At 40.2% G+C, this 15626-nt stretch overlaps 1 protein-coding gene across 3 annotated transcripts in view; it reads right to left on the reverse strand.

Annotated features, from left to right (window-relative positions):
• Positions 1–837: 837 nt before the first annotated feature.
• Positions 838–15626, reverse strand: part of LRP11 (LDL receptor related protein 11) — a 50754-nt gene continuing 35965 nt past the window's right edge. For 2 of the 3 annotated variants that reach the window (XM_089676280.1, XM_089676279.1), the window contains exons 6-8: positions 13716–13772; positions 6210–6308; positions 838–1087 (exon numbers count right to left, since the gene is read on the reverse strand). In XM_089676280.1, the coding sequence (XP_089532406.1) occupies positions 933–1087; positions 6210–6308; positions 13716–13772 (311 nt within the window). In that variant the 3' untranslated portion in view covers positions 838–932. The remainder of the gene's footprint in view (positions 1088–6209; positions 6309–13715; positions 13773–15626) is intronic. The other variant, XM_089676281.1, reaches the window with a different exon arrangement.

A 15626-nucleotide genomic window follows, 5' to 3' on the forward strand; every position in this document is an offset into this window, starting at 1 on the left:
AATGACTGGGCCCTGGGCAGCTGCCCCTTTTGCCCCACGTTAAAGTCGGCCCTGCACTCCTGTAATCCCCAGGAGAAATCTAACCACAAAAGCTTTGGCTATACTTCTTTAATTCATTTTAATATCCAAAGCAAACTCGCCCATCTATCCATGCTTTATTTTGTTGAGAAATCACTTTGAAAAACACTACCTAGCATTTCTGGCCATCTTGAGTAAGGTCAGATGATTAATGTAGCATTTACTTCCTGTAATTCATCTACCCTTAGTTCAGGCATGCAGGAGGGTATGCTTAGCTGAGAAAGACCCTCAGAAGATGCCTGTGATGTATGCCAATATTTTCCTAGGCCTGAAACCCAAAAGGTAACTGAAGATATATAACACAAAAAAAGTGAATATATTCTACTTTCCTATCAATTTACTAATGCTAGCAGCATAAGGATTAAAAATAGTCAGTGTTGATTGTGAGAGTATAGTTCCACTTTAATATGCAGGTAGCTGATTTCTATTTAAAAGAGATTTTATTCCAATAAGGCCAAGTAATTCCTCACACAGCTGTCTCAGACCTTTAGACCTCAGGTCATTTTTCTTCTTTAAATGCTGTATTTGGTGTCCACAATGTGTCTTCGTAAACTTGATTTCTATGTCATGCGAGTCTACCCCTGTGCTCAGTGGATCTTCCAGGCACAGTAGTGACGTGGAGGTTCGTGGGAGAAACCACTGAGCACAGCAGGATAGACAGCAGATTTACATTTCCAGAAGTATCTGTTATGGAAGTCTCCTAAACTGAGGAGATTTTTTATGTTTTTTTTTTTTTTAAACAGTAGGCTACTACCAATCTGAGATGGAAACATTTAATTTCTTGGGTGGTTTCTGATTTTATTTTACATGGACAGTAATTTAATGGAAAAGACAGGACGTTGCTTCATATTGTATTACAGGTACATGCCGTTAATGAGATAGTCTGACTCCTCTGACGTTAATGGGCGAGCATTCTTCAGCTTGTGTCTTACCAGCCGGAGACGACAAATTACCATCAAGAGCAGTAATGATGTTATTGCCAAACCAAGAGCCAGTGGCAAGACTGCTCCTGAAAATGAGAAAAGCATACAATTACACTTGTAAGCACTATAAAAAGATCACCCTGTTGTACTGTATTTCATTGAAATGACAAATAATTGACAGATGAGTCCATTAACCCTCCTTATTGTATAAACATAGACTACACACCAAGAAGTACAAACTTTCAGTGCTAAAATGTACAGTAGCAGTGATATAATATTGATTATTATCCAGAAGTTATTAAAATACTCCCATGAATGCAAAAGTCTTCAATAAAGTGTTGTTAGAAAATTATCTCTCATCCTCGCAAAGGTATTTGACACAAAAAAAAAAAAAAGGCAGACTTCGCCCTATAATCATGATGTCCGCCAGACCTAGTGGAGTGTTTGTGGTTTCTGGTCTTACATGCTTTGATTTAATGCAAATGTCTTTTTATTGTGAAACAATAAAATGTAGAAGTTTTACACCCTCTACACATGAAGCTTTGTGTTTGTGCTTTATTGTAATAGATGTCATTGGCAGAGAGGAGTTGAAGATTAGATGTGGACCCTGTTGAATGTTCATGTGGTTTTTGGCTTTACATATGGTGGCTTTGAGAGGTTCCTTAACATATAACAACTGCTACAAACTTTTTATAATGTGGGGTCTACATGTCGGTAAGCAGCTGTTATTCCTGGTGGTGCAACTCAGAGGGTGCCACAGAAGATTTGCAGCATCACTTATTGTTATGGAATGGACTTTTGATTATAGCACTTCTGGGTGTTTATATAGGATTCACATTACTTTTACTTACTTTATTTAAACTAACAGTGAAACTTTTTTTAAATGTATTTTGCATCTGTATCTTGATGTTTTTTGAGTGCTGCTGTACACAGTATTTGGTGAATTTGTTTTGCACTAAGCTTCGTTTTTTGGATTTAAATGAATGGGTATGGCTCCACCCTGTCTCCCCCTGTACAGCCCTCCCACTGTAGCAAAAAAGATCTGCTCACCCTCACACATGCGGTCTTTTTTGCTAAAAAATGGAATCTCACAGAGTGGGTGTGGTTATAGGAGCATCCCTTAGATGTGGCCCCAGCAATTTGTTTTGCCATCGTCCAATTACCTGATGGTAGCGTGCTTATACCCATGTCCTATGAATACAAGTCCTGTACTGTACACCAACGTAAGGAATTTACAGGTATGTAAAAAAAAAAAAAATCACTCTTTTTCTACTGATCAACAGAAATACTCTCATATAAAGAGTTAATAAACTCAACTTTTTACATTTGCTCTATATTTAAATCTTAAATAAGGTACCATAAAAACCATCTAAAATCAGTAAATCAGTAATTAAGAAAATATAGCACAGCTGTAAATGTGCTGTGACCAGGCTTTCCACCAAAAATAAGGAGGCCTCATTCACACCAGTAAAGTTGGTGTGCGCTGAAGGAATAAATAGGACACGTTGCATTTTTGACAAACTAGCAGCACATAGTAAAAGAAAATAAAAATGCACTACAATATGTGTCAAAAACGCACTGAAATAACACAGTTTACAAAATGCATTCCTTTGCATGTTCTGCCCATGCTAACAGATGTCCTATGGTGTAATCAAGCCATGAACATGCAGTAAGGAGATTAGTAAGGAAGGTTTGGAAAAGATCTATGGTTGAAGGAGTTGCGTGTCTCAATGACTGAGACTGGAGATACTATGCATACAAAACTTGCTTGGGTGCTTCAACAATCAGCTTTATAGGAGAGTGGCTAAGAAAAAGAAATCTTGGCTTTAGTTTGTCAGAAGGCTCTGAAGTCACCTAAAAGAAGGTTCTACAGTTTTATGAGACTAAATTGTTAGGTTTTTGTCTAATGCTAACAAAAGCTATCATCAAAAGCACACCATCCCCACCCAGAAGCTTGGTGGTGGCAGGATCTTGTTATGGTGATATTCTCTGCAGCAAGCCCTGGAAGGCACATAGGCAGAAGATTGAAAAACACATACAAACTTGGAGGAAATTGTGATGCAGTCTGCAAGAAACAGTCTGAGCCCTTGAATGAGATGTGTCATCCAGCAAGACAATGACCCCAAGTATAATACAAAACTACATTGGATATGCTTGAAATATCCCAGTCGGGGTCCATTTCTTAATCCAAAGAAACTACATGGCTGGAAATTCAATCAAGATCCCCATACAATCTGACAGAGCTGAAGCAATTTTGCAGAGCAATGAGGAAAAAATGCAATGTTTAGATGTGTAAAGCTGAGACCTATTCATACTGGCTTGGGCGGTAATTTCTGCCAAAGCTACATCTACAAAATACTACTTGAAGGGGATGTATATCTATGCAGTCAGTGAATTTGTCCGCTATGATTCAATATTATATGATGGGGTCTCCAAACTTTCTAATCAAAGGGCCGGTTTGCAGTCCTTCAAACTTTAAGGGGGCCGGATTGTGACCAGTGGGAGAAGAAAATGTCCTGGAGTCAATGGGAGTAAACAATACCCCATCATTGGTATTAGGGGAGTAATAGTGCCACATTGTTCGTATCAATGGGAGGAATAGTTCCCCATCATTAGTATCAATGATAGGATTAGTGCCCCATCGTTGGTATCAATGGGGGAATAGTGCCCCATCACTGGTTTCAATAGGATAAATAGTGCCCCATCATTGGTGTCAGTGGGAAGAATAGTGCCCCATCGTTGGTGTCAGTGGGAGGAATAGTGCCCCATCGTTGGTATGAATGGGGAAATAGTGCCCCATCATTGTTGTCATTAAGAGGAATAGTGCCCCATTGTCAATGTCAGTGGGAGAAACTATTCCACACTGTTGCTTGCAGTGGGAGGAATAATGCCTTTAGGGCCAGATAAAAGCCAGCAAAGGGCAGCAGTTTGGAGACCACTGTTCTATGACAATAAGTATGAAGGCCTTCTTTGAACTGAATGCTTTTATAGGTGCTGTGTGTCACCTATACTTTAGAGGCTCATGCATTCCCACTGACTGCAATGAAATAGGGTAGATGGCAGTTTAGAGGCTGCATTTTACTGGCTTTGTGTTGCATTGCATTTCTTAACCCCTTGACATCGACGTCACACAAATATGCGGCTTCACGGAACTGGGGTTTTTCCGTGGGGCCGCATGTTTTCGTACCTGTCTTTGTGCTGGGAGCGTTCCAGCATAGAGACCGCAGTGTCACTGAGAGCATCAGGTCCCGTTCTAACGATCGGGACTCGGGATTCCCAATTCTGGGGTCACGTGATCGCTGTGATAGCCTCTGATTGGCTATCACAGTGATCAGTCACTGTGCAGCCCAGCCCCCTTGTTTTTTCTCTCTCTCTATGAATGGAGAAGAGAGATACATTGTATCTAACTCCTGGCATAGAGAGAAAAAAAATATTTGTAAAAAAAAAAGGAAGATAAATAAATAATAAAAAAAAAAAAATAAAGAAAAATACCTAGATCAAGTTTTGATCTAGTTCAGTGCCAGGGTTAGCGTTTGGGTCAAGGTCAGGATTTAAAAAAAAATTGGTGTCAGTTAGTGTTAATGTCAGTATCAGTGTGTTTTAGGTAAAAAAAAAAGACAAAAACAAAATGCGCACTATTGTTTCTGGGCTGTACTAAGGGTACAAACAACAAATAACATACACATATATGGTATCGCTGCGATCGACAAGAGCTGGAGAATTTATTTTGGGTTGTTCTTTGGTGGCAGGTTATGGTCGTAACAAGAAACACACAGCTAAATTAAAAGAAAAAGGTTTTTTATGTTTTTTTTAAATTTTGGGCCAGTTTTCCTTTGATAATAAAAAAAAAATTAGGAGCTATCCATTACCATTTACCACCAAATGAAAGCCCAATTTGTCCTGAAAAAAATCAAGGTATAATCCACCTGGATGTACAAAGTAGTTGTGATGATATGTACGGTTTTACTATCACATGTTAACGTTGCAGAATTGTGCTTAGGCATTTAGATTTGTTTTACCCTTAGGCGTGAAGGGGTTAAGCTACTTTCACACCGATCCACCGCAAAAACACACAGGTGTTTTTGCTTCGCTTTCTGAGCGGTTTTAAAGGACACGTGACTTTAAAAACTGCACCAAAAATGCTTCTCAGAGGCGTTTCTGAGGCGCTTTTCAGGCGGTTTCCATTTCTTTCAATGGGAATTTTTGGGCATTTTTTAACTCACCAAACATGCCCCAAAGATGCTGCAAGCAGGAGTTTTTATACCACATCGCAAGCGCAATGCCTCAGTGTGAAAACATACATAGATATACATTCACATACACAGGGAATCATTTTTCTTGAGCTTTTCAGGTGCTTTTTTTAACACAAAAACACTTAAAAAACTCCTCAGTGTGAAAGTAGCCTAAGGGCTCTTTCACACCAATGTTCCGATCGGGTCCGCCTGCCTGTTTTTCATTCAGACCCGATTGGAACCTCCATTCTCCTCTATGGAGCGGCTGGGGAATAGGAATCCAATTCCCCTTCCTCCGTCGGATCAGATGAAAACCAACAGGCAGTTCGTTTTCCTCTGACCCTCCATTGAGGAGAGCGAGCAGCTCTGTGTCTTCTCTGCAGCAGCAAAGGGGACACAGAGCTCTCACCCGCTTGCTCAGCGGGGATCAGCGGAGAGATCACCCGTTGAGCAAACGGATCCGCTAAACGGGTACATCCCGTGTGAAAGAGCCCTTAAGATGCAGCACGGCCTGTTGAAGTGCATTTGAACTGCAGGCAAAGAAATACTGCAACAAGTGATGCGTTTTACATTTGTCTGCATGTATTTGAGCAGTGCTGCATTCCAACAGAAAGGCTGCATTTGACAAAAATGCCCACCTTTATGAACTTTTGGCTCACTGGATTTTTCCAGTCTGTTGCAGCTACATTAATGTGCATTCCATCAAGGTAGCGCATTCATTTGAATGGACTCCCAAAGCAACAAAGCTAACCAAAATTGGACATGCATCATTTGTTTTGACACAACAACATACAAAAACACATGGTAGTGTGTTACCGTGTATTGTGTGCTTCCAAGCATGTGCATGCTACATTGTCGTGTGGTATTGCAACACACTGCAATGGACAGATCTGAATGGAGAGGAACATTTGACAAAAGGAACAGTGTAAAACTCAGTGTATTTCAAATACCTGAACTACCAAGTATACATAAATACCTGTCTCAGGCGCTGGGTGTCCACTTCCCTGTGGGATGTCTTTTGAAATAAACAAATTTGATTCCTCTATATCCTTGTCAGTGTTTGATGAAACAGTGCCTGTAAAAAGGACTTCTGTTTAGCATGTTAGAAAAAATTAATATACTCCTCATCAAAATATGAGCGCTAAACAAAATACCATAATAAATATCAAGTCACATTGCTTCTGACGATATCAGAGCTTTTACAGGACGATATTACTTTCTACAGAAATACAGTATGACTTCTTGCTGCCTTTGTCCAATTTGAGAGAATTACCTCCAGTTCTGTCCCACAGACAAAACAAGAAGTAACAAAATCTTTCCAAGTAAGGGAATCCCATCCTAGATAGGACACATAGAGAATGTGAATGCCTCCAATGGGGTTGAACATTAATAAAGCCCCGACAGAAGCCCTTTCCTTCCCATCCGAAACCAAAAACAAAAGAAGAAAAAAAAGTTTTGGCTAAACATACACTTTAAAGCGGACCTTTGCCCCCTTCCACTACTTCCCTCCATTCAACAGGTATCACACTTTTTTTTTTCTTTTATTTTTTTTTTTAGTAAAACAAGTCCGGCCCCACCTCTCCCAGGTTGTGCACACTGCCCGATGTGCCTCCTGAGATATGGATGAGACATATCCCAGGAGGCATAGCCTTCCATAGAGGAAAAGAGGAGGGGGCAGGCCTATTGGTGCGTCATCAGGAGGCCTGCCCACTGAACCAGGAAGAGCTGGCAGGCCTATCGATGATGTCAGAATGACAGGGCTGTGGCCAGGCATGAGAGGACCTCAGTGGGACAACGCTGGATGGATGAGTATCTGACATCTGCAGATACCACCTTAAGGTGAGTGGGGCTGAAAAAAAAAAAACCAGGGGGTGGGTCGGGTGCATATCCACTTTAATGAAAAATACACTCAGCAAGGCTTAACCTCTTCACACTGGCCTAACGCAAATGTGCGGCCTCCCAGCGTCTGGGCCTAGACGCCGAGCAGCCGCACATTTGCATTCTATTAAAAAAAGACATATGTGCTGAGAGCGCGCGCCCTGCGCGCTCCCAGCACACATGTTCGGTACTCACGGAAAGGTCCCGATCTCCTCTTTCGATCGGGACCTTTCCCAATCATGTGACTGCCGTGATGGCGTGTCACGGCAGTCACATGACCCTAAACCCCGCCCTGCCTCCCAGCTTCTGAAACCCTTAAAGGGCCGGGAGGCACCGGCGCGAAGGGGTTAAAGTGTTACTAAACCCAGGACCCTGTATTCACTATATCTGGTCTCCCACAGTATACAGAACATGGAAATGCAATTATTTTAGTAAATATAAACTGCTAAATACCTTTTCTCAGCAGTTACAGCAGTCTTGTGACTTCTATCAGTGCCCTGCAGAGAACTGGTTAAAGCTTGTAGGAGGAGTTTTCATTCTCCCCCGATTGTCCTATGAGGCTGCATACCCCCTGACCCTCTGTCTGGACAGCACTGATTGGACCTGCGCTGATCACATGCACTCCCCCCCCCAAAAAAAAAACCCTCTAGCAATACACACCAAACTGAGCATGTGCAGCTTGCCCCCAAGGTTCTGTTCTATCAGCAGATATATTGGGGACAGTAGAAGAAGGGGAGGATCAGAGAAGACAGGATCAAAAAGCCTTTTTACACAATGCGGAGGATTAACCCCTTAGGTTCCACAGTGAGTGTAACAAGCATGCTGTACAGCATATACAGACTGATTTTACTGTTGTGGGTTTAGTAACGCTTTAATATGACCAAGCAATGCTCACAGTTTTTAGCATCTTTTGCAATTAAGGGCAGTATCAGGTGTACTTAAGGCCATAAAAGTACTGCAGAAAACACACAACAAAGTAAAAAAAAAAACAAATCTCCCTGCAAGTGTGTATAGGAAAGGATTAAAAAAGCTTGTGTGTGCTTTTATCACCCTTGGTGTGCATTGCAGCACTTATTGCAACCTATGCAATGACAGGCAGATGATCTCCACACCCATCAACCTCAAGGAGATATCTGGCCCTCTATGTCCAGCCTTAGAAATACAGTGAGTCTGTTTTCAGTCAGATCAGACCTGACCCAAAGGCTTGTACTGAGAGTGAAGAGAGTGAGGGGTAGGGCTTACATAGAAGTGTATATATATATATATGCAGCACAGTGGGTAAATGGTTAGCATTTCCTCCTGGCAGTACTAGGGCCGTTGGTTCAAATCCCAAGCACAGCACCACCTGCCTGGAGTTTGCATGTTCTTTCTGTGCCTGTGTAGGTTTCCTCCATTTACTCCAGTTTCCTCCCACACTCCAAAAACATGCTGGTAGGTTAATTGGCTTCTGTCTAAATTGGCCCTAGTATGTGTATGTATGAATGTGAGTTAGGGACCTTAGATTTTACACCCCTTGAGGGTTAGGCACTGATGTGAATGTACAATATATATGTAAAGCGCTGCATAGAATTAACAACGCTATATAAGTACCTGTAACAAATGATATATACTGCAGCTTACCAATCATAGTTGTAGTGGCCAGATTAGATTTCTTTTTTAAAGCTGTCAGTCTGGGGGAAGGGAGTGTTAGAAGTACTAGCAGATTTAAATACACTAACAAATTGAAGCTGAACTCCAGATAACACTTAATCAGTTACAGGAAACAGTTTTTTTTCCTTTTTGGGCTACAGGCTTGACATGAATAAATACAAGCTGGTTATTTTAAGCACACCTGTCAATGTTAAATGGTCTGTCTTATTTCTGCTACTGCAATAGGGCTTTTCTGTTGAAAAACAACAGATTTACTGGTTGGATCACCAGATGGAAATAGAAGATAGAAAACCTAAAAGGAAACTAATACAGCCATCACATCTAAGATTTGGTAAGTTGCAATATAATAATTGTTTGCTTTTGGGTTTAATACTGCTTTAAAATGGCATAAAAGGTCTAAAAGCAAAGAAAAATAGAAATATTTACCCCTCCTACTGCCTACGCTACTAAACGGCACTATGATTTAAAAACAATCATCACCACAGTCTCTTCTGACACTTGCAGGACCTGTCAATCTCCTGTCGGACAGTCTTCAGGTTCCTCACACCAACTCCTACATCACTACTGTCTCCTGTACCAGTCTAGAGGTAAGTGAGAGGAACCAATGAGTGCTGCAGGGGACACCAAAAATTGATGATCCTGGAAATGATGGTTTCTGAATTCAAGGGGCAAATTCTCTTTATCAGAGCTAGCAGCAGGAGAGGTATTTCCTTTTCTATTTGCAGAGAGACCTATCATTTCAGCTTTGAGTTTAGCAACACATAAAGTACTCCTTTTTCTAGGATAAAGTAAATCAGAAGCACCCTGGAAAAAAAAGTTTAATACTTTTCTTACATGAGGCAAAGACTTTGCTCTTTAGTGGCTCTGGGTGCCACTACTTTATGACATTTCAAGGTGTGTTGGATAGCATGTCCTCCACTGCAGACTGTGGTTCCTCCCAACCATGTCACTAAGGGAGCAAATACTGGAGAAGTAATAGAACGGCTTTACACATCCCTGGTGCACTTTTGCTAAAGCGCACAAAACCACAGGTTAGCTGCGCTTTCCCATAGGCTTCTATGATGGCCTGCAGTTTTGGTACGGTTTCCGAAAGTGCACCAAAACTCCAGCATGCTGCATCTTTGGTGCACTTACTGAAACCGCACCAAAACCGCAGGCCCTCATAGAAGTCTATGGGAAAGCGCAGTTAAACTGCACAAAAACTGCGGGATAGCTTGGCTTTGCCCAAAGCACAAGGCGCAGCACCGGGGCAGTATGAAGCCACCCTTACCCACTTGCCTTCCAGAGGATTTACCCCCCCCCCCCCCACCCCCTCCTGACCAGGCCATTTTTTGCATTACGGCGCTGCATGAATTTAACTGACAACTGCGTGGTCATGCAACGCTGCACCCAAATGAAATTTACGGCCTTTTTTTCCCATGAATAGAGCTTTCTTTTGGTGGAGTTTGATTGCCTATGCATTTTTAATTTTTGCGCTATAAAAAAAAAGACCGACAATTTTGAGAAAAAAAACCCAATATTTTTGACATTTTGCTATTAACCACTTATATAATATAATATATATACTGCTATATGGCGTCACGGGTGCGCAGAATCACATATATATACGTGATTCGCATTCCCACGGTTATCATGGGCCCCCAAAATTACCCCTTTTTGGAAAGGCATGTTGAGTCAAGAGAAGAATTTGTTTTTTTACCACAAGTTTTTGGAAAATGAAAAAAAAAACTTAAATGATTTAATGCTCACACATGCCATGGGTATATATGGAATTACTCCCCAAAATACATTCTGCTACTTCTCCCGAGTATGGAGATACCACATGCGAGAGATATTTTGGCAGTCTAGCCAAGTACAGGACCCCAAAATCCAATAAGCTCCTTCAGGCTTTTAAAGGGCTTTATTTCCTAATTACACTTCCTCACTACCTATCACAGTTTTGGAGGCCCTGAAATGCCAAGATAGCACCAAACTCCCCCCAATGACCCTATTTTGGAAAGTAGACACCCCAAAGAAGCAAAGAAGCATGGTGACTATTTTGCAGATCTCGTTTGTTGCCACAAGTTTTTGGAAAATGAAGAAAGAAAACAAAAACATATTTTTTTCTTTTCTTATATTTCAAAAACCTTGTAGGAAAAAATGAGATCTTCAAAATACTCACCATGCCTCTTTATAAATTCCTTGGGGTGTCTGCTTTCCAAAAAGGGGTCATTGGGGAGGGGGGTTGGTGCTATCCTGGCATTACAGGGCCTCCGAAACTGTGATAGGTAGTGAGGAAGTGAAATGAGGAATTTACGCACCTTCGGGCTTTCAAAGTGGTCATTGGATTTCAGGCTCCTATATGTGGCTAGGCTCACAAAAAATCTCACACATGTGGTATCCCCATACTCAGTAGAAGTAGCAGAATGTATTTTGGGGTGTAATTCCACATATACCTATGGCTTGTGTGAACAATATATCATTTAAGTGACAACTTTGTGTAAAAAATAAAACAAAAATAAAAACATGTTTTTGTCATTTTCCAAAAACTTGTGGAAAAAAAAATAAATCTTCCATGGACTCAATTTGCCTCTCAGCAGATAGCTTAGGGTGTCTACTTTCTGAAAAGGGGTCATTTAGGGGTGTTTGTACTGTCCTGGTATTTTAGCACCTCAAGAAATGTGATAGGCAGTCAGAAAGTAAAAGTTGTGTAAATTCTGTTATCTATACCATAGTCTGTAGATGCTATAACTTTCACACAAAGCAATCAATATACACTTATTGGAATTTCTTTTCCAAAGACATGTAACAGAATACATTTTGGCCTAAATTTTTTACTAACTTTGAGTTTACTATATATTTTTTTATAGCCGAACGTAAAAAATATAGTTTTTTTCAAACTTTTTGGACTTTTTTTTGTTTATAGCACAAAAAATAAAAAGCACACAGGTGATCATATACCACCGAAAGAAAGCTCTATTTGTGTGAAAGAAAGGACATAAATTTTGTGGACCTGGTGATTGACAGTGAGAATGGCGGCGTGGGTAGGGCACGTGTGCACCCCCTATCCAGAAATGCTAAATCACGTATATATATATATATATATATATATATATATATATATATATATATATACACACACACACACGTGATTTTGCGCACAGCTGCCGCCTTGTAACAGTATTTCTGCTATGGGGCAGAGCTAAAGCAGTTAAACAGCTTCTGTTTTAGTTTGTTAATCTTAGCAACAGAATCACTTTACCCACTTGCCCTCTGGAAGATTTTACCTCCATCATGGCAATGCCATTTATTGTTATTTGGCACTGTGTTACTTTAACTGACAAATGTGCGATCAACACTGTACCCAAATGAAATTTAAATAATGTTTTCACACAAATAGAGCTTTTTTGTGGTATTTGATCACCACTGGGTTTTTTATTATATAAAATTTAAAAAAAATGAAAATGAAAAAACAAAAAAACAACTATTTTTTACTTTTTGTTATAAAACATATCCAATAACAAAAATTTTTTAAAAATCTAATTTCTTCATAAACTTAGGCCAAAATGCATTCTTCTATATATTTTTAGTAAATATAAGTGTATATTGATTAGTATATTCACTACTGATTAGTTTCACAAAAATTATAGTGTCTACAAACTATGGTATATAAACTAGATTTTTTTTTATACTAGTAATTGGGGTGATCAGCAACTAACAGCAGGACTGTGATAGTATGACGGGCAATCTGACACTTTTGACACTTTGTGGGAACCAGTGACACTAATACAGTGCTAATGTTATACAATGACACTGTATTAATGACACTGGCTGGGAAAGGGTTAACATCTAGGGGCAATCAAAGGGTAACCCTGTGTCTAACAGTGCTTTGTGCTGTCACTGTGTGATGTTTTTACTAAGGGATGTGTCGGTTTTCATTTCTTGCTTTGCAGGGAAACAAAAACCAGCAAATCCTCGATGACATTCACAGAGCTCTGTACTGTCTTCCTATTTGTTGATCAGCGGGTCCCAGCAGTCAATCAAGGTGCGCTCTTCCTCTACCCAGAAGAGCCGGATCATGTACTAGATATGTGATCTGGTGCAGGAGAGCAGCTCTGCTGGTTAAAGTGTATGCTCACTAAAACTTTTTTTTCTTAGTTTTGAGTAGAGTGGAGAAGGTTTAGAACCAGTGTTTGTTTTTTACTGCAATCCAGAGCTCCATTCATTTTAACCTCGCTTCCTGTCATGCTGACAACATTTTACCAGAAAGGAAATGAGGGGAACACCCCAACTGCAACAGAGGCAGAAAAAATACTATTCTTAGCAGAGTAGGTGAAAGATAGAACCCCTGTCAGATTTTAATTACTGTCCCTGTTGCAGATTTTCCCTCACTTCCTGCCTGGGGAAAACCATTGTCAGAAGAAAGTGAGAGGAAACCTCTCTAAAGGAGTCCTGGTTAGCAGTAACATTTGACAGGGGATCTAATTATTCCCACTCCATCCAAAACTGGGCAAAAAAAACGTTTTTGATCTGACACATAGTTTAAGCACAAGTTAGAATTTTAGAAACCTTACATATCTTCATAATTCAAATATTTCTAATTACTCCAATCTTTAATGACTCTTTAATTCTGTTTTGCAGTCTTACCAATTGCAATGTATATTAGCACACTCATGATGATAAGGTGTCACCTGGGTAGGAAGACACAGACAATACTAAAACGACAGAGGTTCTAATCCTTTTTTTTTTTTAAAGGAGTGTTTTTGTTTATCTATCTTTCCCCACTGGTCAGATTTCTTATCACTCCCAATTTTTGTGAAACCCTGGCACAGGGATAGGAAATTAGAAGGAATATTTCCAATAGAAACAGAGGAACAAAAACCTGGCAGAGGGTCTAACTCTAACCCTCTATTTAAACTAATAAAATGTTGTGGTTGGAGTTGAGTTTAAAGCCCTAATTAAAATAAAAAGTCACCTGGAACCACTTTACGATGTCCTCTAGGATCTGCTGTTGTGGGACGTACCATTGTTCCTGTATTAAAACATGAAAAAATATCATAGAATACATATGTTTAGTGTAATGTATATTATAGTGTTTAACCACTTTATTTGGGCATGCCGTAGGCAGGTCTAAGTGCGGCTAGGTGCTGAATGATAATCTACAGGCTTGTGAATCAGAAGTGACAATGCTGACGAGTGATGAGCTTAACTGCCCTGGATTCGAGTCGAGCAGGGCTTGCCAAACCTCAAAGAAGTTTGGATGCTAATGCAGGCCATAGATGGGTCAAAAATCGGCCGATTTTTCGGCTGAAAGAAAAAATCGTCCGATTTTCGCACCGTTAGTGGGTTTATTGGTCAGCCGTTTTTCAGGGTTTTGGCACATTTTTTTTATTTGTAAAGTTGGAAACAAATCGGCCGATTTTGCCGATCGGCTGATTTTCCCGGCAATGATGGGCAAACCTTTTTTCGTTTTACCGATAAAAATCTGCGCATGAGCCATGACCTGAAAGAAAAAGAAAAAGAAGAAGAATTCCAGTCCGCTATTATATTTGACATGAAAAAGTATTGCGGTTGTAACAATGTATCTATTTGTATCCGAATAAAACCATCTGTATCCGAAATGCATACAAATGGATACATTGTTGCAACCGCAATACTTTTTCATGTCAACTATAATAGCGGGGCTCTCTGCAGGGACAGAAGTAATTAAATGCCGGCCGTAGACAGGACGAAAATCGGCCGATTCTTTTTTACCATTGGTAGTAACGTCGGCCTATTGAACGACCGATTTTTCATTTTTGTTTTTTAAACGGCCAGTTTTCGACCCATCCATGGCCAGCATAATCCCAAAATCAACTGAAATCAGTGGCAGTTGAATATGTTAAACTAAAAATGACCATTTTAATTTTCTGGACTAACACCCCGGTCACATCAAAGCCAATTTTGAAATCGTGCGACTTACAGTGAAGTTGCATGATTTCAAAATAAGGTGACCTGCCGATTTCATTGCGATTTGCAAGACATCTGACACAAAAGTCTATGCAAATCATAACAAAAGTAGTGCATGCACTACTTTAGAAATCGGTGCGGCTCCAACCAAGTCGGAACAGCACCGATATGACTGCTCTAATAGCGGACAATAGGGTGCGACTTTACATACAATTTGCAAGTCGCCTGGCATGCAAATAGCATGCCAAATTGCAGCCAATGTGACCGGGGGCTAATAGGCAAGAGGTGTCAAAAAAATTGCAAGGGGGGTTAATTCGATTCAGCCCGAAGCATGTGAATTTTTAAAGCACTGATATTTACAAAGCAAAAAAAAAGTTTTAAATTGGAAGCAAGTGATATCTCCCTTCTGGCACACAAACCTCAAAGGTTCCCCAAAACACAGAGCAGACCCAAGGGGTCTGTTTCTGTACTTTATTTTTCTGTTAAAGAAGTTGTGATGAAGTTTCATTTGCCGGCAATTTTAACTGTATAATGTTTTTTTCTTTGTAAATGTCACTTCCTACAGCAAGAATGACAAAGCAAATTGAGTTGAGTCAAAATTTTTGACTTATAGCAGAAATGTAAAATTTGCTCTAGTCCATAAGAGGTATACAGGTGTAAAAGCTGAAGTGGTTAACTATTTGGGGAAACATTTGTTGTCCAATAGGCCTCATGCATGTTTGCTGAAAAACCCTCCAGGCATTTACCTGTGCATATTTCCTCAAACATGATAGTGTAAAGAAGTACGCTGCATGCACGTGTGTGGGTAGATCCTGATGCACAAACTACTGGCATTTACACAAGTACAGGGTGTATAGTCATTCACTTGTATTGGCGGCTGTACAGGAACCTGTGGCTCCATAGATGCTGGAAAGTGGTGTGGATTTTGCACTGGAGG

Source organism: Staurois parvus, unplaced genomic scaffold (assembly GCF_062004578.1).
Source record: "Staurois parvus isolate SC_StPar_1 unplaced genomic scaffold, SC_StPar_1.0 ptg000165l, whole genome shotgun sequence".
In the NCBI taxonomy this organism is placed as follows: Eukaryota; Metazoa; Chordata; class Amphibia; order Anura; family Ranidae; genus Staurois; species Staurois parvus.